The 27,956-nt window shown below is 39.7% G+C and overlaps 1 protein-coding gene across 1 annotated transcript in view; it reads right to left on the bottom strand.

Moving 5' to 3' along the window:
- Positions 1 to 27,956, bottom strand: part of LOC132217299 (ras-GEF domain-containing family member 1B-A-like) — a 414,551-nt gene that overhangs the window by 23,535 nt on the left and 363,060 nt on the right. Inside the window, exon 4 of the mRNA XM_059667388.1 lies at positions 11,587 to 11,670. Coding sequence (XP_059523371.1) covers positions 11,587 to 11,670 — 84 coding nt within the window. The remainder of the gene's footprint in view (positions 1 to 11,586; positions 11,671 to 27,956) is intronic.

The raw sequence follows: 27,956 nt of genomic DNA, 5'->3' as shown, positions 1-27,956 counted from the left end.
TAGTCAGTTAATAAAGAGGAATTGACATTGGCCAAGGTGCTATCTTCATGCTCTCAGATAAAAATCTTTCCTTTTCTTATAATGAGCTCCAACATAATCATCAGCATTAATCATTTGTGAGGAGTATTCAACTTTCCCCATCCATAAAAGTTTAGAGTCAGGTAACTAGCCAAGAGAATTCTAAAATCTGTAAGTGGGTAGAGAAGTTCTAAGTTGTGGGGTTGTATGAGCTTTGAATTCTGGGTATGTGGTGAAAGGAAAGACAGGGTATTCATAAGCAGAAACAGGATTTCCAGAGCATTCAGTGCGTAGCATGTCATATGTTGAGCCATACACTGCAGAGTACAAAGATAAGAAACGTGCTCCATTACTAAGAAGAGATGGATTACAAGGAAAAACTTTCAACAAGGTAAGAGCAATGCTACAAAAGAAAACATGTAAAATACAGTTTTAACTTAGAATAAAGGTTGAAGAAGGGGTGGGGAGAAGTGGAAGTGAATTGTAAGAGAGACTTTGAAGAAGAGAAGGGAATGAGGTGGGAACAAGTAGAGGGAACAGCATGCACAATGGCACAAATTCATCAAGTGGAGAGTAGTGTGTAGGATTGGAGAGAATGTACAATGGGAGCTGAGGCTGGGGAGGGGTGATGGGGTAGGTATATCACACATGCCTCACTCTACTATTCAGAGAGATTTAGACTAACTCACTAGTCAATAGGGAGCCATTCTACCTCTTAGTCAAGTAAGGATCTTGATCATATTTGCAATTTGAAAGGATAAAACTCTGTAGTGGTATTGGTGAGGTATTGAAAAAAATGGGTGAGAGTGAAGATACAGAAATAGTTAGAAGGCTCATCAGTAACCGGATGAGAGATGATGAAGGCCTTAATCACAGCAATCACAATGGGGAAGGAGAGGGTGAATGTTAAGGATTTAGAATAATGTGAACTGGGTGCAGACTCAATGGATGAGGGAGAGGGGAGAATTATGGATGATGCTCAAGTATCTGCCTTGAATTGTTGGGTATAAGGTAGGAACATTCATTGAGAGAGGAGGAACAGAACATTTGTAGAGCAGGTGAATCAAAAGAAGGGGAAGAGAAGCTAATTAGTTTAGCTTTGAACAGGTTGAACAAATGAAATAAGAGACTAAAGACCATTGCTCAGGGAGAGAGATCGATTTAAAGAAAAAAGTGTACCAGGAATGGAACACTGGGGGACACAAAATTTGAGGTATTGTTGAGGGAGAATGAAATAGCAAAAGAGACGGTGGTCAAATGAGAATTAGAAGACAGCTCTCATAGAAGCCAAGAGAGGAACAACTTTTAAGAAGAGGTCAATGGCATCAAGTTAGAGAAGAATGGAAATGTACTCTGGGTGTAGCAATTACGATTTTCCTGCTGACCTTGGCAAGATCACTTTCACTGGTGCAGTGAAGGAAGGAAACAACTTCCTCTCTCTCTCTCCCTCTCGCTCTTCTACTTTGTTTTAATCTCAACATGCCTCTTATGGCTGATTCTATTTGAAAGTTCTTAGTGTAAAAATTGCAGTTTCTGCCTCATGCAAATGAATAGAGCCTTTTAAAAGTTATTCTGGCCCTAGCTGGTTTGGCTCAGTGGACAGAGCATTGGCCTGCAGACTAAAGAGTCACAGTTTCAATTCCGGTCAAGAGCACATGCCCGGTTGCGTGCTCGATCCCCAGTAGGTGACGTGCAGGAGGCAGCCGATCAATGAGTCTCTCTCATTGATATTTCTATCTCTCTCTCCCCCCTTCCTCTCTGAAATCAATTTTATATATATGGTTTTATAGTTATTCTGTAAGCAAACATCTTTTAAGGTAAAGTTGAATTTATTCACTAAGCTATTCATTAGAGAGGTTTCAGAAGGCACTTAAAGCAGCCTGACCCCAAGTAATCAGAAAAAGGCAATCTTAGATAAAACAATATAAAAAATGTCTTTCCCTTTCTTTTTCTACCACTTCCCTCTCCTTCTCAGCAAGCAGCTTCAATATGGAGACAATTATGCTTGGTGCTTTGGGGACATAAATAATGAACAAGGCACAATCCCGCTCCACCCAAGACCCCAGTCAAGCTGATTACAAGCCCCTGCAAAAGACAGACATGCATTCAGCCAACCCTAAAGTAAGGTTGGTTAAAATAAATGCCCCTAATAGTAAACACAAAGTTCTATGGGGGCCCCCAATCTAATTCCCCATCTCTCATAAAATGCAGGAAATGACCTTTAAAAACATAGACACAATTGGGGAGTTCATCGCTCCACTAATTACCTCCCTGCTCTTCAGACCATAAACCTTTATGCAATCTGCTCTCTGTTCACTTCATTCGTGCTCATTTATTTTACCAGGCAGCCAGACTGTCTATATGAAAAATCTAACAGGCATCAGTGGCGAGTGAAGATTTTAGGTTTTATTCTATCTTTTTGTTAAGTTGAACTTTAACAATACCACTTTTCATCCGGTGTTAAAGTTCTTAAAATTAAATGCACAGCCTCATGGATTCTGTGAGCACCAAGCCTCCTTCTCCCAGAGGAGAAAAACTGGGACACAAGTTATCTGGAATGGCTTCTGAGGAATACTATTTTGATCGGAGTCACCTCATGGCGATATCTTTGCAGCTCCTACCCCTTTTAAAGTTCTTTGTAAAGCCACTGCCTTTAAAGGGCCAACCTAACGCCGCATGCTCACACATTATTTCCCACTTGCGCAGGGTTGCTATTTATAACTGGGGCCTTTTGGAAAATGAAAATGAAAAACTGTAGCCAGAGAGACCCATAATATAAGCCAGGTCATACTTTTTTGGGAGGCATCCTTCTGTGTGCTCTCAGCAATCTTTGATTATATTTCAAATAGAAATAGAAAAGAAATCATCCAAATAAAAAGGCAGGTGGTTAGGGCAGAGGTTCTTGAATCAGGCATGCCTGATTTAGGATAGCAACTCTACCATTTATTAATTAGTCTGTGACCTTGAGTAAGCCCTTTATCCTCTCTAGATTTCACCAGTAAAATGATGAAATGAGAGGCTAGATATGAAGAACTTATGTCAGTTTGGTCCTGAGTTCTCAGACAATGGTAGGTATTATAATAATTATTATTGCTGCTAATGCTTACACCAAGGGGCCCTAGATTACCATTTATAGCTCACTGCCTCACACATGGATGGCATTCAATGTCTGTTTATTGCTTAGTGGATGCTTGGCTGGCATAGAATGCTTAGAATGCAGTATTTCCAAGAAGGGCTTCCTCTCCTTGGGCTTTCTCAAGGGTATCCAGAGTATTCCAAAGGCAGCAATATTGCATAAATTCTGCATTAATTCTGCTGATAACTCTGTAGAACTATTTCTCAGAATTTAGTGATATTACTTTTTTTCATCTATATGAATAGAGAGTATGTATGCTAATCATGGGTCATCTTTTTTCCTATCCCCAGGTGGGACAAAGTAAAGTTTCTTTTTATGTCACTGACACAGCAGGACAGCAATTTTACTTAGCATTTTCCATCAGAAGTTCCACTTAGTTTCAAGCTGGGTTCTGGGAGACAAATTGGGGCAGTGTTAATGGAAAAGGGTCAGCACATTGAGACAAGGATAGCATAAACAAAAGTTCTGTAATACAAATATGACTCCACGACCCTTTGATAATGGGTAGTCCCCAATAGTAGGGGTGTGGAGATTATGTGTGTGTGTGATGGGGAGGGCTTTTAATAATCAGTTATCTAATATTTAAACATCAAGTACATCCTGTCTATGCATTCAGGCCATAGATGTGGTACCATCTATGTCAACCTTTATAGATAATCTGTAGAGCAAGACCAGAATAACAAGGATGATTTGTGTTTAAGTTTGTTGCTTCTTATTTTTATAGTATATGGGTATTTGCCTATTTCTGAATAAATTAATTTTATAAACCTAATGAAGCATATTCTACAGATATTAATTGTCCATACTTCATTTACTTCCTGCTGGCTTTGGTAGCTGGCATTAAGTATTGTTATATGCTTACAGGAGGACATAGATTGAACTGCCATTGGTGTAAGCATATTTGTTTTTTTTTTTATATTTTATTGATTTCAGAGAGTAAGGTAGAGGGAGAGATAGAAACATCAATAATGAGAGATAATCATTGATTGGTTGCCTCCTGTATGCCCCCTACTGGGGATTGAGCCAGAAACCCAGGCATGCGACCTTGACAGGAATCCAACCGGAGACCCTTCATTCCACAGGCCGACACTCTATCCACTGAGCTAAACCAGCTACGGAAAACATATTGGCTAAATCTTATTTCAACTCTTTGGAGCATGTAAAGCCTGTTGATAAAGCCATCTAGTCTGTTAGCAATGTTGGGATGGGTAGACTTCTTGTCTTTGTACATCAGACTGCACTTCTTATCCAGATGAACTCTCACTTTTGGACCTAATGTAATAAAGCCTAAGTTGTGCTTCAGTGGTAGTGAGAATCCAGGATTCTAAATGTAAATCTATTTCCACCTCTGGTTATTTAATATTTACAGAATAGTGTTAATGATATTGATTTTAGAAATTATTTGTCTTCAGTAGTTATAGTAGGCCACTACCTCAATAATCATATGAAGAAAGATGAGAAGATGAAAATAGCTGCCTGAATAACAAATTAAGGTTCTGTATTCATTTATCCATCAATAGACAAGCACCACCTGCCTACTATATGCATGTCATTGTGTCAGGCACTTTGAGGGAAGAGATGATGGGAAGAAATGGCATGGTCTCTAATGGGTGCAACAGTTAATGCTTTAAAGGGCTAACTTATTAAGTCAAAATAATAAGTGTTGCCCAGCCAGCATAGCTCAGTGGTCGAGCATTGACCTATGAACCAGGAGGTCACAGTTTGATTCCTGGTCAGGGCGCATGCCTGGGTTGCAGGCTCAATCCCCAGTGTGGGGCGTTCAGGAGGCAGCTGATCAATGACTCTCTCTCATCATTGATGTTTCTATCTCTTTCTCCCTTTCCATTTCTCTCTGAAATCAATAAAAATGTATTTAAAAAATAAGCGTTATTTTATGTAAAATAGAAGGGGAATGGATCTCAGATAAGGTATGATAAAAATGATTTATTCATCTCATAAAATGACAGATCCTACACACAAGTATTAATAGAAATGTTATTTGACCAGATAATGAATGGGTTCCATTACAGTGCTTGAGTTTGAGTATTTTTAGTAAAAATTTGTTTGCCTCAGTTTTTCAAAATTCAGTACATGATCAATAACTGTGTTTAGTACATTCAGAACTCAAAGACAGGGTCCTCTGCTCAGCAGACTTCTGCTCATCACCTTAGTTAGTCTCTGTATCTCTCCTTCTCATCCAGGCTTGATTTGACAGATACGTGTCAGCAACTCAACATTTTCATTCCTTTAACTGATATGTAATATACCAGGCTCTGCCTTCTACCTTCGCTGGATTCTAAATGACTTCCCAAGGAGCATCGGCCTGCTCTCCCCCTGCTCTAATCGTGCATTAGGATACTACTGAAGCAACTGTATCAATGGCCAAAATAGTAGTGGTATAGACAAGATGGAAGTGGATTTCTGTCCCAGGCAATAGCAGTCTGAACACAAGCAGCCAACAGTTGTATGGAGTCAGAAATGCCAACTCTTCATTGCTGTTTCTCAGTCATATTCTCTTGGTCTAAGGTTGATCTTCCAGCTTTCTTACCACATGTGTATTCCAGCCAGCAAGAGTGGCCTGCTTTTCCTATAAAGGGCATGACTCAGAAATTGCATACATCACTTCCGCTCCCATCCCGTTGGCCACAATCTCACCATATAGCCACTTCTAGTTGCAAGGGAGGCTGAAAAATGTTCTCTTCAGATGGGTCAACATATGCCCTGCTAAAACCTTCATTATTTTAGAATAATAATAAGAAGAAAATTGACCCCTTAACTTGAAATTTTCTTCTACCTTGTCACAAAAGCCCTAGAATAAAAATACAAAGCTTAATGTATTTTTGCTTCAATGACCAAAAGCTAAATACATAGAGACAGAGATCCAGTCAAACCAGGGGCCCTCACACTCAAAAAATTAAAATTATGTTTATCTAAAACTGCAGGAATTATAGTGGCTTGCTTTGCTCAGCATTATTACCTTCTGATTATTCCATTCCTGACTTTCAGTATTTTGGGGTTTTGGATGATGCAGCAGAGGCCACAGACTAGTTTGTGAAAAGAGATGACAGGAAGAAATGACATGGACCCTAATGGGTGTAACAGAAGATGTTTCTTCATCTTCTTGGGTCACTGAGAGCCCTAAATATTAAGTCCCAGGTACTTCTCATAGAATTGGTGCTCTCTCTCCAGACCCATCCATGACATTCAATCATTCTCCACTGGCTGCGATGTACAAAACTACTCCCAAGATGCCCCCTGTTTGCTAAGATAAACTTTCCTTTGGAAAGAAAAATTCTCTAGTGCTAAAAGGAGCTAAAAATTAAGCTATAAAAATGGGCACCTCTACTTCTTTTCTTCCCACAGATGACTCCCAGTTTTGAAATACAGCAGCTCTATATTTTGTTGATTCTGAGTTCACCAGTTCCTTTCTTTTTATCTGTTGTTTATCCAGTCACTTCCATCTCGCTCCTCCAGTTTCCCCTTCATGCTCCCAGAAATACAGGCGGCCTAGGGAGCCAGGTTTGCATTCTTAGCCACCCTTCCATTTAATAACACTGCTATCCCTCAAGGCAGTTTATCTCTCCATTTCCTTCTGGTTAAATCAAATAATGTGTTACAGTTACATTTCTTTTGACTGAGGACAAGTTTACCTGTCACCTAAATTACTTTGGGAAAGGAAGCTCGGCGTAGCCAAGGTCTTGGGCATCTCCTAACCCAAACAACTCCATCTGCTTGGTATTCTGTGCAGTTTCCGGAGGTCATGGCACTTCACTGGGTTGTTCTGACGTGGTGTGATCTGCTCAATGCTTTGCTGAGTTGAAATAATGCTTCTTTCTGCCTAGCCTCTTGTCTTGCCAGTAGCTCCAATGAGAATTTTGTGGCAGAGCCTGGTAGTTGAATTTAATGTCATCCTCTAATGTTACCTACCTCCCTAAATCCCTGCTTTTGTCTCTGTCATCCTTGTCTAATTCCCTTTCAACCATCTGCTTTGAATCTGCCATTAATTTATTGAAATCCTGAAATCCCTTTTGCATTTACCATTACCCTGTGTAACCTCTTGGGGGGTAACATTCTTATTGTCAAATACATTAAAATAATCAGTCTTAATTCATTCTCCAGGGTATCTCCTATAAATTACCAAGAAAGTCTTCCAGTTATAACATTATGGGATTTGGGGGAATATGTTAATTTTGAGTTTTCACCACACAATATTTACTAGCTGCCAGGTCATCCCCTGGAGATCCCAAGACACGTATTTTTAACATTTGCATTCTTATTTACATAAATTTGTATGCTCCATTCAAAAGGTTCTGACTCCAATTATGTAAAATAAAACACATAAGTCCTCTTAATTCAAGGGTGGAAAACCACATATTCCAGTTATTGCTTGGCCCAATGATTTCCCTGGCTTCCCCTCTTTGCTCCAAGAAGTTTCTCTCCTTTATTCCTATCATCATCATAACCATTAATTCATTGGTTCTCAACCTTCTGGCCCTTTAAATACAGTTTCTCATGGTGTGACCCAACCATAAAATTATTTTCGTTGCTACTTCATAACTGTAATGTTGCTACTGTTATGAATCATAATGTAAATATCTGATATGCAGGATGGTCTTAGGCGACCCTGTGAAAGGGTCTTTCGACCATCAAAGGGGTCGCAACCCATAGGTTGAGAACCGCTGATTAATTTTAAAAAGTTGTGGCTTAGTTGTAAGACTGGAACCGGCTCCATAATATCCTTTTTCCTATCATGAGCTCACTTTGGAATCCTCTGTTTTCCAGCCAGGGGTTTTCACCTTTCCTGCCCCCAAAGCACGGAAACATTATTCCCTGGTTCAGTTTGCAGCACCATAATTTGGGTGACAGAAATCACATCTGGGTCCAGCTTACAGCCTTTCGCCCTACAGAAAGCTTCTTGACAGTGAGAAAGAGAGTTTGAATTCTAAACAGATTAATTACAGGTTTCAATTATCCACCCCAAATGCTGCCTTCCATTGACCCCTGTAATTAAAGCTTGACTTTGCTTACATTTTCAGCATCATTTTTCATCTCCAGGTGGATAGATAACAGCTGATTGCAAAGTGAGTTCATTTGTGTATTTTAAGCAAGAGTATTATGCCCAGAAGCCAGAGCTATGGGGAGAAAAGAGAACAAGAAAATCCTCTGGGAGCAGTCCCACTCAACCCAAGACAGTCCTGGTGTCACTCACAGACACCTACTGCTAACTCTGCCCTGGCAGGCGAGGGGGAGTTGAGAATCCACAGCAAATATCACTAAACCAAGAATGATCATACTGCATTTAAGTGCCTTCTGCTCTCTGAGAAGCATTCCAAAACCCTCTTCCTACCCTTCTTACACTGCTGTTAGTGTCTGATCAGGTCTAGGAGAACACGGAGTAAAAGCCAGGGCTGTCTATTGGATGAAAATAAAGTTTAGTCAAAAGAGACCCTCTGGGGTTCATTGACTTCTGACGTCAGCCTTTGAAATGGCTTCTTTCTGTTCTAACAAAGTGGTGGTCCATTTAGAATCTATATAAACAAAATCAGAAGAGGTGGGGCTGCAAGGGACAGAGGCAAGGGCAAGAGAGTGAGGGTCAGAGCGGTTTCCAACACACTTTGTGATGTTCAGGGCGTGTTTTGATTATTTGTTGTTTTAATCTTTGGCCAAATGATACTCCTCTCACTTGAACTGCAGTCAGCAGAGGGGAAGTGCAGACCTCACAGAAACTCAGTCCCGGCTTGGGTCGCTCCCCTGCTATGCCTGTAACATGTCAGCAGTGCTGACAGCACTGCCAGGAGGCTTCCTGTGCAGCCGGGACCTCGCACTCTGTAGACAGCTGCCTTGCCCGACTTGCCACCAAGGCAAATTTACCAGGAATTGCAGGAAAAAACAGATTCATTTTCTTTGAGAAAAATGGCAAAAACTCGGATTTTGCCCACATGTATCTATAAGTTGGAGAGAAAGCCCTATTGAAAGAATTGTTTGTTTTTGACTTGTCCCTATAGTGACTATGTTTCATCCTAGTGGTTGGACTATGTGTGGTCTAGAGATGCAGGACTGTAGCAGAGGACAGGAAAGTGTGGGTATCCAGGTGGACTGTGGTCCTTCTGTTGAGGTGTGCCTGGAAAGAGTCCTTGATATACTGGCCAGAGTTTTACTTCTCTTCCTCACATAGGACACCACCTTCTATAGCTCCCATTTCTTGAGATAAGCAAATTGAGGATGCGTTTCCTCTAAGCTGACTATGTGTATTGTTTTGCATTTATTCATTCATTAAGTTCATTTGCATCACGTGTTGAGTTCTTGATACATAGTGAACAAAATAAGTTTAAAAAAATCCTTGTTCTGCCCAACCCTAGTGGCTCAGTGGTTGAAAGTTGACCCGTGAACCCGGAGATCACACTTTGATCCCCCCCATCCCCCCAGTCAGGGCACATGCCCGGGTTGTAGGCTTAATCCCCAGGGGGACATTGTAGGGGACATTCAGGAGGCAGCCAATAAATGATTCTCTATCATCTTTGAAGTTTCTATCTCTCTCTCCCTCTCCCTTTCTCTCTGAAATCAATAAAAATATATATTTTTAAAAATACTTGTTCTTGTGAATTTATATTAAATTATTTAATCCCGGTGACAGTCCCAGGAACAGGTAATATTATGATGTTCTTTTTATACAGGTAACTTGCTCAAAGTCACATAGCCAGTGAGTGATAGAACTGGGATTTGACCCCAAGCAGGCTGGCTCCAGAGAGCCCATACTCTTATCATGTGGCTCTACACTCCATGGTGGGACTAATGGACATGATTTTAGCAGTTCAGGCAAAAATCCATAATTTCTCCTCTAGAGGCATCTCCCACAAAAGAGTTTAAATAACTAATCTGTTTGAAAGAGGTAGTATTGTGGCTGGATTTCATACTAATATGTTGAAGGGGATCAGAATATACCACCTCAAAATATGTCACTTTGGCATAAGGATTATTTTGAGATGAAGGTGAAACAGCACAGGAATCACACTGACCAGCTTAAAACTGGTTCTGCTCCCTTAAAGCAGATTGGCAATTAATTCAATCTGAGCTACTTTACAGAGACAGCACTGTGTACGTGCCGTCCCTGCCCTCAGGATGAACCAGAACCAAGAATCTTTAGTCTACAGAATTCAAGTGATAGAAATTTGTCCACTGGAGCCCTCTACCAAGCAAGAGTTCCTTCAGTGAGGAAGAGTTAGTTCATGGATCAAATATGGATAAATCAAAACACTGACCAATCAAACTCTGCCAGACCAGAATTCCTTCGTGCTTTCTCTTGCCCCTCACCCTATACCATAATTGGTCAAGTTCCAAAACCCTCCAATCAAAACTTACCCCACCAGCATTACCTCATGTTTCCCTATTCTCCCTGACCCTTAAAACTTGTCCAGATCCCCTAATGGGGGAGACAGATTTCAATGGCGCCTCCTGTCTTCTCTGAGTTAACTCAGCATTAAATAAATCACTCTTTTTTTTACTCTAAGATCAGTGTCATAATTTTGACTCCTATGTGCATACAGGAGTGGCCCTTGCTTGGTAACAAAGGCAACTGAGAAACAGCAGGTGCAGGAAAAGCTCTCTGCTCTCCCCATTCTGTCTAAAAACAGGGCATACATTTCCCTTTGTAAAGGTAACATAAATTTGTAGCAGTATATTCCTCCTTTATACCAAGAGGATGAGGACTCTTGACCACCAGAGATGACTCTTCTCAATAGAAAAGGAACCAACTTGAGTCTGTGTAACAAGCCTTACTAAATCACTTATCTTCCACGAACTTTCCCCATATATTCACCTCACAATTTAATGGCCCAAGAAGCCTCAAACCTATTTTCTTCCTCTTGTCACTTCTCCATAGTTTATCACTCTTTGTTAAAATGGCATATAAGGCTCAAATATAACTACTTCTGTGGGCTTTCACTCCTTTTCTATAAAGGCCTCCTAATTCACAGTAATAAGCCTTTTCTCCCATTTATCTCTTTTTGTTTGTCAGTTTAATTTGCATTACCCCAGGCACTGAACCTAAGAGAGTAGAGGAAAATGGCTTTCTCCTCCCCTATAATGTAAATGACTAAAAGCACCCTCTTTCCTTCTAACAAGTTTTGACAAACAGGGGAAGTTAAATCAAAGACCTGAGAAACCAAGACAATAAGGGAAGTTGGGAGGACATCATCAGGATGGATATGGGAGCAAAAGCAGAGATAAGGGAATCTCAGATCAACATTTTCTCTACTCAACATTTTGTATAGGGCAAGTGCCACAAGGGCCAACCAAATAGCTCAAAATTGGATTTTACCAGCCACTTATATGAGATCCACTTGATTATGTCTCCCAAATAGCTGAAGAAAAAAAGAAATAATAGCTAATAGGCTAAAATCATACTGTTCAACAAGAAATGGATTCATTCTTACTTTGCCAATTGGCTTCTCAATCAGAGGGCTTGTAAAGCAGACTGGAGTTATGCTGTTGTACATCGAAGGTTTCCATTGCTGTTCCTATAAGAAAGGGAATAGAGAGATTTCAGGGACTTGGCTGGCTTTCCTGGTGGATGGAACCATTTCCTCATTTCCCCCAATAGTGCCTCCAGCACTTAAACTGAATAGTTCATTTGAAATACCTGAGTTGACATTTTTACACAGGCATCTTCAGTTTGCAGTTTGTGCAAATTCAACCTTGTGCAGGGACATATTACAAAATGATTTATGACATTTTGAAGGAAGTCATACACACATGTTGACATAAATGCAGAATATTTTCAGTTTAACCTGTTCTATCTTCATAGAACATAGATCAGACTATGTGAATACTTTTATAAAAATAACTTTACTGCCCTAACCGGTTTGGCTCAGTGGATAGAGCGTCAGCCTGCAGACTGAAGGGTCCCAGGTTTGATTCCGGTCAAGGGCATGTACCTTGATTGCGGGCACATCTCCAGTGGGGAGTGTGCAGGAGGCAGCTGATCGATGTTTCTCTTTCATCGATGTTTCTAACTCTCTATCTCTCTCCCTTCCTCTCTGTAAAAAATCAATAAAATACATTAAAAAAATAACTTTACTAATATCTCATTGCCTAAAAACAATGATCACAGTTAACTTCTGATTTTCAACATGTGAATCTATGTGGAATATAATTCAAAAGTTCTCTACCTGCTTTTCAGAACCCTGAAAAAATGTGGCCCTTTTGTGCTTCAGCTCCAACTCTGTCCCACAATTTAATCCAAATCTCAAACCATATCTGGTCAATGTGTGATTTTTAACAGACTCCAGTCTATGTTGGTTTGGGGTTTTTTTTCCTCTGTTCCTGATTCCTAAAATATTCTTTCCTCAGTATCTTCGTATGATTACTTACTTGTGCTATGAAGCCCAGCTCAGACTCCCTAAGAAATATTTCGCTATTTTCCTCAACTTCTGAATAGAGTCAGAATAACTTTCTTTCTACCACAGGATCCAGGTACTATTATTAGAGTATCCATCACTCTCTGCTGGGCACCAAGGACAGGACTCGTGTCTTAAATATTTCTGTATCCTTCATAATCCAACAGACACGTCTTACACATTGCGTGGTCTGAATGTCCATGTCCCCACAAAGTCTGCAGGTTGAAATCCTAAGCCCCCAGGTGATGGTATTAGAAGGTAAGGCCTTTGGGAAGTGATTAGGTCATGATGGCAAAGCTCATGACTGGGATTAATGTCTTTACGAAAGAGGTCTCAGAGAGCATGCTTGCCCCCTTTCCTATGTGAGGATACAATGAGAAGTTGGCAACCTGGAAAAGGGACCTTACCTGACCATGTTGGCACCCTGACCTCAGATTTCCAGCCTCCAGAATGGTAAGAAATAAAATTTATGTTGTTTATAAGCTACCCAGTCTGGGATATTTTGTTATAGCAGCCAAAACAAACTAAGACCTACCTGCAGGTGCTTTCTGTTAGACGACTCTCCTTCTGTCAGCTGAATCTTTCTTTGTACTAGTATAGTCACTAATTTCCAAACATCTTACCAGATCCAGCTCTCTTCAACCCTCAGCTCTCCATCTCACTATATAGATTTTTCACTTTCCTTCAGTCTTATTAGAGGAGACATCAAGATGCTTGTTATAGGAAAAAAGAATTTAACTGTAGGTATAATAACCCCCTAAAATGAAAATGACCTTTAAAAATGAATTCACTAGTATTGACTCATCCTCAACTCCTGCTGTCCATTAATTGGCCATGTTTCTTGAGTGAAAAAAATTTTTTTCAGTAGTCTTAGAAAAGGAATGGAGAATGTCCTGCTGGAATCTCTGCCCCTGCTGTTACTAATTATTTTAACCTGGGCAAATTACTTGTACTTTCCACCGGGGTGGCCCAGCCTGTAAATGTGTTTTGTGTTATTTACACACATCTCACAGGGTATTTTGAGACTAATTGTGAAGATATCTGTGGCCTAGAAAGGCAAAGCATAATTCCTGGGGAAGAGGCCCTGCAGTTTACCCCTCAGGAGAGGCCATTCCAACCTCTGATTTCTTCTCCTGAACGCGGGGGTTACGGCTGGATTCTGAGCAATGTGGATTTCTGTCCATTAGGAGTTAAACGGAGACCAGCAACTCATTTCACAGGTCATGTTCCAGCCATCAAAGTTTAATTACTATCAAACCCCACTGGCTCAGGTCCCTAATATATTACTGAATGCAGGAATAAACGTTCCAAAGGATCCAGTTACCAAGTCCCACCTTTCTGAGATAAAAAGACATTGAAAGGCACCAGGGTAAAGGCCAAAGCAGATCAACTTGAGACTACAACTTTTTTTTTTTAAATGAAAAAAACAGGTTCTGTTTTGATGATTATGACACATGATTCTGTTTCAAGGAAGTCAATCTGCAGAGACAGTAGATGAATCTGAAGAACTCGGCCCTTCACCCTGAGACTGGCCCAGTTGCTATGGCAACACGTAACTAGTTTTCTTAGGTTGTTGTGAGCCTGATTTTCTTTAGGTTAAAGATTCTCTTGATACTATTTGCACTGGGTGTTCTTAAGACTAAAACAATCCAGCAGTTGCAAAACATAGATTTCTCACCTAGAAATTATTTGTTTGGTGGGGAAATATGTGATGATTCTGGGCCATACATGAAAGGAAATGTCTGCAAAAATGGGTTCAAAGGCAAAACACCGAGTAGTGAGGGGCATGTAGTTATTACTAAATAGGGCTTCCCCTCCCCTATCTCCTTTCCTCATTTCAGGCTTTGCACACAGGGTTTTGTTGCTGTTGTTTGGATGGTTGAGTGGATAGTGGCTGGTGTTAGACACTGCACATATAGCTCACTGTTTGCTGAATGTGGGTGCTGAGGAAGGACTTGGAAAAAGTGGAATAACAGAGAATGAGAGAAAAGGCAAGTCAGCCATCCTGAGAAGCTACAGAGCTGCTCAGAGATCTCCACATCAAAGGTACCTGGTGTTACTTTTCTAAGACTGGATTCCTAAAAGGAGACCAAAGAAGTGGTTAAAGACTTGAACTGTAATTACAACCTTCAGTGCTTATTTTGGTGCCTGAAATATAAGATCAACTCCTGGTGCACAGAAATAATCTAGAATTCTTATGAGGAAGAATGGCTGCAGGGGTCATCTGGCGGCTCAGCTAGTTGACTGAGCAGTGGAATCCATCCAGGGGGCATCTTCATAGGAGTGCATCACTGGGCAGCTCATACATTCCTAGTAATTCTGAAGGAAAGAATATGTCCTCTCTTAGAAATCTTCATTTTATACTCCATAGAAAACACGGCCATTGATGTCCATCAACTGCCCGTTCTTCCCCATACCTAGGACTAGTGTGTTCTGTTTTGAAATGGAAGCAGATTCTACCTTAAGGATTATCATCCCTCTACCCAAACTCAGCCTGTTCACCCATTATTTCTCCAGAGCAAAAATAACTGCACCTTGCCTCTGTAGAGTGCTTTTCAAGAACTGTTGACACAGCACTTTAGTTGCCCCTCTCAAAAGCCACAAGCTATTTCTGGGTCCTAGGATGTTGAAGGATATTTCAGACATTCAGTGGGAACTGAGGAAGGAGAAAGTTCCTGAAAAAGAACGTAGTATAGATTGTTGCCATTGCTCTGGTTCCTGCTCTCTCTGCCTCAGCCCCCAACCTGTTGACTGAAGGCAACCAACAGGGTTTTGGGTTTGCCCCACCCATCCCAGCTGGTGTTCATTCCTTGCTAGGGTCAAGCACACAGACACAGAGGTGAGGTGGCCTTGGGAAGGGAGGAGAGCTGGGTGGAGGGCCATTAAATGTTGACTCACTCGGGCGTGGCCAGACTTCCTCCCTTTTTCCACACTCCAGTACAATTTTGGTGAACTTAAGTAAACTGTGCATACTGCTAAGCATCCCAACTTCCTTTTGGGTTTTTATCACAGACCCACACCAGCTCCGGTATACGAAAATCCCCTCCCCTCAACACTTGATAGTGAAAGCAGGTCACAGGCAAGAGCATACTTATAAGCATTCCAGTTTTTAAGTTTTCTGGGCAGAATCCTGTTAGAGCCTGGCCTGTTTCTACATTCTTTAGCACCTCCCTCGATACCAATTTCTCCTTAAATGCCCCGCTAAATATGTGCATTTAAATTTCCATTTCTTGGATGTTTTACATGCTGCTTTTTAAAATGTCCCTGTGCTCTTTCCTTCCTTCTCTCTGTTTTATTCATCTTCAGTACCACCTGCACCTACCACAAGGCTACGATTACAAAGTACATTAAAATAAGTGCTTTCGAGATAAAGCAAATTAAAGGGACTTCTGAAAGGAGGCACATTCCCTTCCCCATACTCTCTTGTCTCTGAGCCTCCTGCCAGCCTTTATCCACATGCATGTACATTTAGGTACAACACCACTTTGTACCTCACTCTTATACTACTTAATACCACGTGACATATTTTCTGTGTTGTCACATAATCTTTGGATTTATAATATGTAATGACTACATTATGTTCCATCAACAGAATAAAGTATGTGTTTGATATCTTGGTAGACAGCTGGATTGGTTTCGTTTTTTCTTCCTAAATTTTTTTTGAAATTAAAAAAAACAAACAGTTTTACTGATACAATTCATGTACCATACAATTCACCCATTTGAAGTACACAATTCAATGTTTCTTTTATACTCATGGGGTTGTGTGGTCATCACTACAATGTAATTTTAGAATATTTTTGTCCACTGCCAAAAGAGACATTTCCCTATTGGCAGTCACTCACTACTTCTCCTGTTTCCTTCCCCAGCTCTAGGCAACCATTAGTCTACTTATGATATTTTTTGCCATCCTGGAAATATTATATAAGTGGAATCATATACTGTGTGGCCTTTTATGACTTTCATTTGGTATAATATTTTCAAAGTTCATCCATGATATAGCATGTATCATTACTTTATTATTTTCATTTCCAAAAGTACTCCATTGAATGGATATATTAACACTTTATTTATCTATTTAGCCATTGGAGTCATTTCTACTTTGGGACTATTATGAATGCAGCATCTATGAACATTCATGTACAAGTTTTTGTGTGGGATGTATGTTTTCATTTCTCTTGGTTACACATAGGAGTGGAAATGCTATATCATAAGGTAACCATATGTTTCATATTTTGAAGAACTACCAAACTGTTTTCCCTGTAATTAACACCTGGAGAAATATACGTGTTTGTCTTTTTTTTTATCATTTCTTTTTTTAAGTGTTTTTATTGATTTGAGAGAAAGGAAGGGAGAGGGAGAGAAAGAAATATTAATGAGAGAGAAACATTGATTGTCTGCCTTCTACATGCCCCCTACTGAGGATCCCGGCCATGTGCCCTGACCAGGAATGGAATGGCGACCTCTTAGAGTATGGGACGACACTCAACCAACTAATCCACACCAGCCAGGTCTACTTTCTTGTCTTTTAAATCATTTCTTTGGAATATATTTCCAGCAGTAGGATTCCTGTGCCAAAGATAATGGACATTTTTATGGCTCTTGTTACTTAACTACCTAATTATTGCTTTTCAAAAGGATTGGACCGGCTTGCATAGCTACCGCTCACATGTATGTACACACACATGACTCATTTTTTTTTCATAGCAAACTCATGAGGATGATGCCAAAATTAACCTCAGATTTATAGATGAAAAACTAATGGCCACAGAGGTTAACTAACTCAGTGTCAGATGACCAATCAAAGCAATACAACACCCTTTTTATGGGCTTCATTGACTTAAAGTGTCTGTACTCAATGTGTCCCTGGTTTTAATGAGTAATTGCTGACTATAGCTTTGTCCTGTAATTTCTTCACTGGTGTCATAGTGAAACAATAACTTGGAGTCAGAGGCATGGGATCAAATTCTGGCCACATAGCTTGTTAGCTTTGAGATCACTAGTAAGCTGTTGAATCTCGCTAAGCCTCCGTTTCCCCAAAGGTAAAACAGGCATCACAAGCTAATCTGGAGGATTAAGATTTGGTTCACCCAAAGAAACGTACATAATAAGCACTAATATAATGTTTTGTTAATGACAAATGTTTTATTGCTATGAAATAGGCATCTATAAATCTCTATTATAATTTAATAAATAGATTTCCTCCCCTACTGTCAATCAAAAAAATCATCTTCCAAGTACTATCACTCAGCTCTGTAAGAACTTTATAAGAATTTATATATAAAAACATTGATATGAAATGTAAAATTTATAAAAATGTTTCAATAAAAAATATAACAATTATAGATTATAACAATTATAAAAAGTACAAATAGATTTTTAGAAGTTTATTGCATAGGTTTAAATAAGTATATTTAATTTTTAAGTTAAAAATATTCAAAACATTATTATAAATCATAATTATAAATTTTAATTTACTTAAAATAAAACATATATCCTCTAAAATAAGCAAATATTTTAAACATTTTAAAAGAGTAATTAATTATGAGTTAATAAAATGAGCATAGGCTCATAAAAGTAAATGTTTTTAAAATAAGTTTATGTCTGATTCTCAGAACCTTGTAAATAAAAACTAGTGATACAGTGGAAAGAGCCCTGGCCTTCTATTCTGAAAACTTGAATTTGAGAATAGCTTTGACACCTACTTAATATATGACTTCTTTGGGGTTCTATTTATTTTAGCATTTAAAAATATATAGTGTGCAATATGCTTTATTTTAAGAGACCCAAAAAGGCATTGTATCTGAAACCACTAAATCAACAATACATAAATATACATCTCTTTGAACTGTCAAAACCAAGACATGGCCAAGTTATACCACACAATGGTCCATTCACATGTATGATATGAACCTTACATTCTCCAGGGGTTCAGAAAAGTAATTGAAAATGGGAAGTCATGTATTCAAACATGAGAATATATCACATAGAAGAAGAAATAGTTCTCCACAGTTCTCATATGTCAATGGAGATGAACTTCATACACAAAATGATGCCACAAGTATGGGCTCTAAGAAATCCAGACCTAAAGTGATCACAATGGAACTTCAACAAGAGGGGGGGAGGGAGCCAGGGTGCTATAACCTACTCCTCTGCAAATGAGGGCAGCAAATTTGGGGGTAGGTATCCATGAGTAAGAGGCATGCTATGGGCTGAATTGTGTCCTTCCAAAATTCCTGTGTGGAAGTCCTAACTTCCAGTACCTCAGAATGTGACTGTACTTAAAAGTAGTGTCTTTAAGGAAGTGACTGAGTTAAAATGAGCTCATTAGGATGGGGCCCTAATCCAAATGACTGGGGAGCTTAAGCAGAGGAAATTTATACATTGACATACACAGAAGGAAGATCACGTAAAGATACAGGGAGAAGACAGCCATCTGCAAGCCAAGGAGAAGTCTCAGAAGAACCCAACGCTGCTGACACCTCGATCTGAGACTTCTAACCTGCAGAGTTGTGAGGAATAAATTTCTGTTGGTCAAGCCACCCAGTCTGTGGTACTTGGTTATGGCAGCCCTGGAAAATTAATACAAGGCATCCTAGCCCTTCTGCTACATTGCTAGTCCAGATTTTCAGGTATTAGCCGACCTTCCCTGGTTTGTGACAAAAGCAGCCTAGTTACTGAGCAAAAAAGATGACCAACATCAGGGGGAAGGGCTTTTAGGATCAGAGCCATTTGGGAACTTTTAGGCTGTTATTGTAGCTAAAAGTTTCCAAATGAATTGGGGAGAGGCTGCTGCAGTGACAGGGGACAAAGCAGATGCAGGAGTTTGAATGGGTGGCATTCTGTTTGTCAGTCCTGAGCAGGCCCTGGGGATACTCAGGTGAATAAGAGGGCATCTTACCCTCAAAGAGCTCCCCCCAAGTCTAGTGGGGGAGAGAGGTAAAAAAATAATATTCAAGAGGAGTGTTGCATATTGGAGATACAGGTATGCAGACGGTGCAATGGGAGCGGGTGGAGGAGCGTCCAGCCCCAGCCAGGAGAGGAGTTCCTGTGGCTGGGGGCTTCCAAGAGGGGGTGGGGCAGAAGCTGAGTATAGGACAGAACCAAAGTTAGGTAGACAAAGACGTGGTGTGGGACTGGGAGGGTAGGAGAGGGCTCGGGAATATGAAAAGAAGTTTATGGTGTTTCAGGAAGAAAAAAATATCGTGAGTGCAAGAGGTGTGCAATAAAAGAAACGTTAAATTTTTATGTGAGCCACAAATAATTTGGTGCTGTGATATCTTACAGAGTGAGACAGAGGTGCTGAGAGATGGTGCAGGAAGGTGGGCAGGAAGCACAGGATTCTTTGGTAACTATGAAGGGATTACTTGGCCACCAGACAGGAGTATGCATTTGAAAGGAGGAAAGGCTGTAAGCGAGGGAACCAGTAAGGCTGCTGTTGCCACAAACCATGAGAGAGAGGCTAGTGATTGAAAAATCTGGACTAAAAAAGTAGCAGAAGGACTAGAAAAAGGAAAGACTCAAGATAGAGGTTGGAATTAAAATAATCAGAACTTATACATTGCTTGGAAGTGGAGGTTGAGCTAGGAAGGATTATTGGCAGATTTCTAGGGAGTAAGGAAGTGGAGATGAGGAGTAAAGACTCTTGATAGGGTTCCAAGAGAAAGGAAGAACATGGTAAGGGTGCAGGTGAGGTGCACAGAGGGAGGCTTTGTTTGCGTCACCGTATGTGTAAGGCGCTAAAAGACGCAAAGAGCATTTGCCACTTTGGAGCTCTGACTTTAAACATACGTATTGGTCTTCGATGTAAATTTGTACAGTAATCCCGCTTCATCCATAGTTTTGCTTTCTGTGGTTTCAGTTACCCACAGTTAACCATGGTCCAAAAATATTAAGTGGAAAGTTCCAGAAATAAACGGCGCATAAGTTTTAAATTGCGCATCATTCTGAGTAGAGTAATGAAATACCGCATTGTCCCTAGAAGGTGAATCATCCCTTTGTATTGTCCAGCGTCTCCATTGCTTATCCATGAGTCACTTAGTAGCCAGCCGGGATTATCAGATCGCTGCCATTATCAGTGCTTGTGTTCAGTCAGTCTTATGTTACTTATGGCCCCAAAGTGCAAGAGAAGTGATGCTGGCAGTTCAGATATGCCCAAGAAAAGGCATAAAGTGCTTCTTTAAGTGAAAAAGTATGTATATAGAGGGAAAACATAGTGTATACAGGGTTTGGTACCACCAATGCTTTCAAGCATCCACTGGTGGCTTTAGAACATACTCCCCCACAGATAAGTGGGAACTGCACTACTTTTTGGCCTTAACCTGCTTTCCTGTCTCAACTTGAACTTTTTGCTGCAGTCAAAATTGTCTGCTCGCTCCTATGAATACACTTTACTTATTTATTCCTCAGTTGTTCTTACACCTTTGCCTCCCCCTTCCCCCCGGCTCCATCCACTAGCTGTGGGAACGTGGGAAAGTTGCTTTGCCTTTCCAAACCTTAAACTTCCTCAGACAGAAAATGAGGATAATGGTCATACCCATTAAACAAGGCTGTATCCGGTAACACAATTCTCATTTGTAGTTTTTTTAAGAGTTGTCATTGGTTTGGGAATTTTTTGGTGTATATATTTGTGTGATTTTAATAAGAAAGCACGTATTATTTATCTCCACTTCCCATGATTCTAAGCTCCCCAAGGGCCAAGACCTTCTCTATTCTTATCTATCTTTGTGTCCCCAAACTTAAGCAAAGTATCTGGCATATCATTGGCACTTACCAAATATTTATTGAGTAAATAAAGAAATGGGTAAATGAAGAAATGAATGCATTCCTAAGACAGTTCTTAAAAGATAAGTAGTAGGGAATACAGTCCATAATATTGCAATAATAATATATTGTGTCAGATGGGTACTAGACTTATTGGGGTGATCACTCCATAAGCTATATAGATGATGTCTAATCATTATGTTGTACACCTGACACTAATATAATATTGTATGTCCTCTGTAAATGAAATAAAAAATTTAATTTAAAAAAAGACAAGAGAGGGATAGGCAGAGAAAATGGGATAGAGATTTCCAGACAGTAGGTTAATATACATATATAGAAAGATGAGAGAGCAATTGTCCTTGAATGATTGCATATTTTCAGAAAGGCCATAGTGTCCTAGGAGGGCCAAACCTGAGGAACCTTGATTATCTTGAAGATATGCAGGAGCCAGCAATGTATTTTAGGTAAGAAGCACCTGAATCGGCTCTATGCTCTACAAGAATCACTTTGGTGTCATGGTGAAGAATGTATCAGAAGGGTATGAGGCTGGAGGCCTGGAGATCAGGTAGGTTCCTGAGAGCTGACATAAGGTGGTGACATTTGGGGATATAGAGAAGAAATTGGATTTAAGAGAATCAATTTATCACCCTCCTACAGATAATTGCTGACCGATATCAATTTTTTAAAAAAATATTACTTGGCTTTTTGTGCTTAGTGAATGCCCTCGCTCCATCTTGTATATATATCTTGATATTAAGTAAATATTGTGTCTTTGTGTTCCCAAATAAAAAAAAAAGGGAATGAAGGTGACTCTAGAGTTTGAGTAGATAATATAAAAGGAAAGATGTTAATAAAAGATATAAAAACTTGCACATTGACTGGGGATGCTGAGTCCTCACCTTAACTTTCAGACTAAATGTGCTTTTATTCCATGGTAGACATAGTAAAGTGAAATATACCTTAATTTTCTCTCCTTGAAGCTGAAAGATTGCTCAGAGTTACTCTAATATTTCTAAGAAGTATATCCAATCATAAAATTTCTAAACAATATAGCCCTTAACTAGTCATTTTAAAATTTTATTGTGTTACTAGAAATTAAGTAAGGTCAGATGGCAGACTGCAAATGGAGCCATAACCCATAATTCTCCCAGACACCAGAGAGGTGATACAATTTCAAGTGCAAAGGTTAAGGATGTCCCGCCCACTGACTGTCTGCACCTGAAATTTCTTTTCCAGGACAAAGTCATTCATTCTACAATTAACAGACTCATCATGAGGGTGATCACTCCATAAGTTACATAAGTGCCTAATCACTAAGTCGTACACCTGAAACCGACATAGCATGTCAACTATAACTGAAAAAAAATTTTTAAAAATCTAAAAAAAGATTTTAAAAAGGCAAAATAAATTATCAAAAGGCTTACTGTGTAAAATTTCTTGGGAGAGATGACATTTTTTGTTTTAATTCACAAGGGGGAAATGACTGAGGAAAAATAATCTCTGAAGTCAGGTTTTGATAGAAAATAGAGCAAAGAGAAGTAACCAATGATTGCAATTGAAATGAGGGGTACAGTGGGGTGCTTGATACTGTGACTGCCCCATCACTGGGTTTTGGGGTTCTTGGATCACATGCTACAGTGATACATGGGCCAAAAGCAACCCTTTGCATTTTAATCTTTAATAGGGAAAAATAAACATTCTTAAAAATATCATTCAGATTGTGACTTTTACACATGTACTCTATATCATTTTATGTATTTAAGTGGGATTATGGTTATAATTCTCAGGAACAGGAATGGTGATTTATGAAAGCAGTTATTGACCCACCTAGATGAACTTCTCCTGATGGCAGGAGAGCCCTCCCTGGGATGGACTTTAGAACAAAACCAGAGGTGAGTCCTGCTGGGGCGTGTCCAGGGAAGTGTCTGGTGTGGGGTGCACAGCACAGTGCTGTGTGTTTATATTCATGTTGAGTCAGCTGATTTACTTTATTACATGTGAGTCATTATCCAAACTGCATTCACATTAAAGAGATAGAATCTAGTTTCAAAAGATCTGAATGTGAGACTTTTATTTTAAAAAACCTTTTTTTAAATATATGCTTTTATTGATTTTAGAGAGAAAGAGAGGAAGGGAGAGGGAGACAGAGAAACATCAATGTCAGAGAGAAACATTAATAGGCTGCCTCCTGCACACCCACTACTTGAGAACAAACCCACAGCCTGGGCATGTGCCCTGACTGGGAATCGAACCAGCGACCTCTTGGTGCATGGGGCAACATTTGACCCCATTGAGCCACACTGGCCAGGGCAGACTTTTCATTTTTGATGCCTGAACAAAGAAAGAAAAGACACTGCTACCTTTCTTTTCCCTGCTCTACCCAACTCAGCTTTGTTATGAATGGTCACTTTGGTCAGACAGCGTGATTGAGGCATGACTTACAAACCAGAGCATATAGACATCCATTTTAGCTTCCCTCAAAAATAAGAAAAAAGAAAAAGAATTTATAGTGATATCTATTTTAGTATAGCGGGTGCCTGCCAATGACATTTTTGTCTGAAATCATATTATGGAAGGTAAAAACTGAAAAGCAGATATGTTTCAGAACACAGCATCACCTCTGCCCCTTGTCTCTTAGTGGCTCTGAATTTCTTTCTTTCTTTCTTTTTTAATTTTTAATTAAATCTTTATTGTTCAGATTATTACATTTGTTCCTCTTTTTTCCCCCCATAACTCCCCTCCTTCCAGTTCCCACCCCACCCTCCACCCTCACTCCCCACCCACTGTCCTCATCCATAGGTGCACGATTTTTGTCCAGTCTCTTCCCGCATCTCCCACACCCCTTCCCCCCCCCCCAAGAATAGTCTTCTCACATCTCTAATCAAGGCAGTCTGGGCTTCCCAGACCTCTCGGGTCAAGGAGGACACAAATCTTCTCTACCTCCTCTGGGGCAGATAGTCTGCTCAGCAACCTGGCGGCCGATCAAGGCCCCATCCAGGTGGAAACTCCACTCAGCGATTGCTCTACAGCAGGGGTGGGGAACATCCAGCCCATCTGGCCCTGCCACGGCACTAGGGGTGAGCTAATTAAATGTTTGACCAAACATAGCAGGCTGATTTTTAACTTGATCATTTTGTATGGCCTGTGAATGATGTTATAAATATCCAGATGGCCCTTGGCAGAAAACAGGTTCCCCACCCCTGCTCTAAAGGAAGCCATTATCCTGATCTTTAACACCATAGGTCCCCCAACCTCAACCTTGAACTTTATATAAGTGAAATGATACAAAAAGGTATTCGTCTGGATCTGCACTCTTTTCCTTAATATTATGTTTTTGAGTTGCATCATGCCATCGTGTATGTTTTATAACTGGTTCACTTTCATTGCTGTATAGTATAGTGTTCCATTCTCTGAATACGTAAAAATTTGTCCATTTCACTGCTGATGGACATTTGGGTTGTTTCCAATTGAGGGCTATTACACACAAGACCATTTTGAATATCTTTTCCCATGCCTTTGCTGCACATATGTATGTTTTCACTATGTGATATATAGATTAGAGTAGAATTGCTAGATCATAGACTCTGCATATACAGTATTCAATTTTAGTAGACAATGCCAATTAGTTTTCCAGAGTGGTTGTACCAATATGTACTCCACTGAATTTATAGTTTCCTCAGCAATATCTTTTAATGCTGTGGTTCTCAACCTTCTGGCCCTTTAAATACAGTTTCTCACGTTGTGACCCAACCATAAAATTATTTTCGTTGCTACTTCATAACTGTAATGTTGCTACTGTTACAAATCATAATGTAAATATCTGATATGCAGGATGGTCTTAGGCGACCCCTGTGAAAGGGTCGTTCGACCACCAAAGGGGTCGCGACCCACAGGTTGAGAACCGCTGTTTTAATGCATTTGTTTTTCTGTTTAGATTGCCAAAGCTGGTTTCTGCTCCCTGCAAATAAGAACTTCACAAGACATGTGGAAAACCTGGAGAGGAGTATTACAGGTTGGGAAAAGCAGAGAAAGGCACTGAGGTCATTATATAACTACTGTGTGTTGACTATTTACTAAGCAAATACTGTATCTCAGTGGATAGATAGACAATCTCAGTTAATCATTCTGTTTGACAGTCATATGCCAGGCACTGTGCTAGACAAAACCCTATGAAGTACTTAGACTAACATTTATGCATCTGGAAAATAGACATGGAATAAATTGAGATACATTGGTTAAGATCATCTGTTATGTAATGACAGAACAGAATTTGAACCCAAGGTTTTCTGGCTCCAAAAACTATGCTGTTCACCAAAACATCCCAATGGTATTGCCTCTTTTGAAAGCCAAAGAAAAGAGTTAGTTTATGAAGGGCTTTTAGAGAAGATTCTGTTCACTCTGAGTGACATCAGACAGCACGGACCAGCTTCCTAGGTTCTCTCTTCTCCCCGGGCCTGTGAAGTGCCATCCTCAGCAAGATGGTGTGTGCGTCATGGAAACAAACATTCCGAAGAACGGAGAGCAGGACAAATTGCTTGACAACATTCTTCAGTTACTGGCAGCTATTGGTGCTGCGTTCCAACTCTGCTAATAGGGGAGTCTTAGGTAATAACGGTAACTCATATTCTTAAAACATTTTGCATCCCTAAACCATTACAGGTCAAAATGCTGCTCGGTCATACAGAGTGAGAAGCTCTTCACTATCGCTGCTCAAGTCTTTCTTTAAAAGATGCCATTTTTTCAGGGTGAATACAGAGTAAAGAAGGATTTTATTTTCTGTTATGTTTCATTTTATTTCATTCTTACAGATAAATATGAAATTTGAACCAGTTTATCAAAATACTAAACTGATTTAACCTGTAAGAATGTCACAGGTTGTAAAACTGATGTGTTTTGGTCCTGTTGGCTTGTTCGTTGGCCTTGTTGCTGTTAATATGTTGGTGATAGTTTTTTGATGTTCGACTGGCATAAAGTGTTAATCATCCATGGCCACCGATAAATGCTTAGGAGACACTTTATTCAAATGAAGAGGATTTCTTTCTTGGGTGGAATTTCCCTCAATTCTTTCTTTTAGTTTCTACTATTCTAAAACATAGCTAACTCAAAGTCATGTCACATCAAAAAAACAGCATTGGGATCCACTAAGAGACTGGTAGTAACAACCCCTAAGAAAATACTTCCCTTGGCCAAATAGAGACGGTGAGAGTAGGACAATAAGAGAGTTTAAATATTTTCTCTTGGCTCCTTATCTAATTACATTGTTTCCTAAACCAATTCTGTTTTGAACACTCCTTTCTAAAAATTGCTATTGAAAGAGAGTTACAGTATCATCTGCTGCCTGCTGCTTATAACTGACAAGTGATTGCTATATGAAAATGGTCTAATTAATCATCCTTGAAGGGAAGTGAAAACTGTGACTTCCATCCAAATGCAAAGATCGCTTTAGCATTGGTACTTTCTTTCCTATTTTTGCAGCTTGGGCTGATGGGAACACATGCATACCAGCTGCTACTCTCACTGGGGCCACTTCAGCCTTCAGAATGCAAGCAGCTGACTCCATCCATTACACCAGGTGAACCTGAACGCCTCTATGCACTTCATCCTCAGTCATATTTACAGGCAGGGAAATGCCTTCCCATCGTCAGGGAAAGGCAGCCTCTTCTGCAGATGCGAAGTCCACCTGGGCCACACCAGGAAAATGCAAGCCCCAGGAACAGTGCCCAAGTAACACTCTTTTTCCAAACCTCAGTATTCTGAATGGACAGTTGATTCTTGCTGAGTGTCTCCAAATGTACTTGATAGTTAAAGACAAATTGAAGCTAGAATTAAGCTCTTGATGGAGAACAATTCACTTAGGCTCTGAATAAAAAAAAAAAAAGAAAGAAAGAAATCTAAGAAACTCAGAGGATGAGCCACCACTGTTCCTTGGACTCCTGGTATTAGGTGCTTCAGTTGTCAATATGGTGTTTAATTTCTCCGAGTCACCCTCCCTCTAATTCATTATTCCTCAACTGATGATTTTAATGGACTTTCTTTAGAGACTTAGAGAATGTTAAGAACACAAATAGAATGTTTCGCAGGGGGGAAAAAATCACAAGCGGCTTCCTTTGAAGCAGATCTGAGTTGAACTGCCTCGAGTGAAAAGCCACTGAAAGGACTTTCTGTGACTCGCAGACTAGTTACCGAGCATGACTAGATAATTAAACCTGTAGTGGAAATCCACAAGGAGAAGTTATTTAAAAGCAGATTCGTTATCCTTGAACAGATATGAATAAATGATAAGGCTAACATAAAGCATGGGATTGTCATCTTTATGGTTGTATAGCATTTATCTTGGTATTCTGGAGACAATGCACAGAACAAAATTACTAGAAAAATACGTAATAATAATTTAATTATTGACCACAATTCATTTATAAGAAACTTCTTATTAATTTCTAGGGTTGGGCTGTTATGAATAAAGCTGCTATGAACAAAAAAAAATACAAATAAAACATGACAACACAGCCATTATATTTTTAGCATTCTATTAAACTTCAGTATCTACCCTTTAATATTAGTGGATGTATATAAATAACACATATAAAAGAAAAATGAAAGTTCATCCACCTTAATTTACCATTACATTTGGTCTATATCTA

This window comes from Myotis daubentonii, chromosome 1 (genome assembly GCF_963259705.1).
Source record: "Myotis daubentonii chromosome 1, mMyoDau2.1, whole genome shotgun sequence".
In the NCBI taxonomy this organism is placed as follows: domain Eukaryota; kingdom Metazoa; phylum Chordata; class Mammalia; order Chiroptera; family Vespertilionidae; genus Myotis; species Myotis daubentonii.
This window is presented reverse-complemented; position numbering and strand designations above follow the sequence as displayed.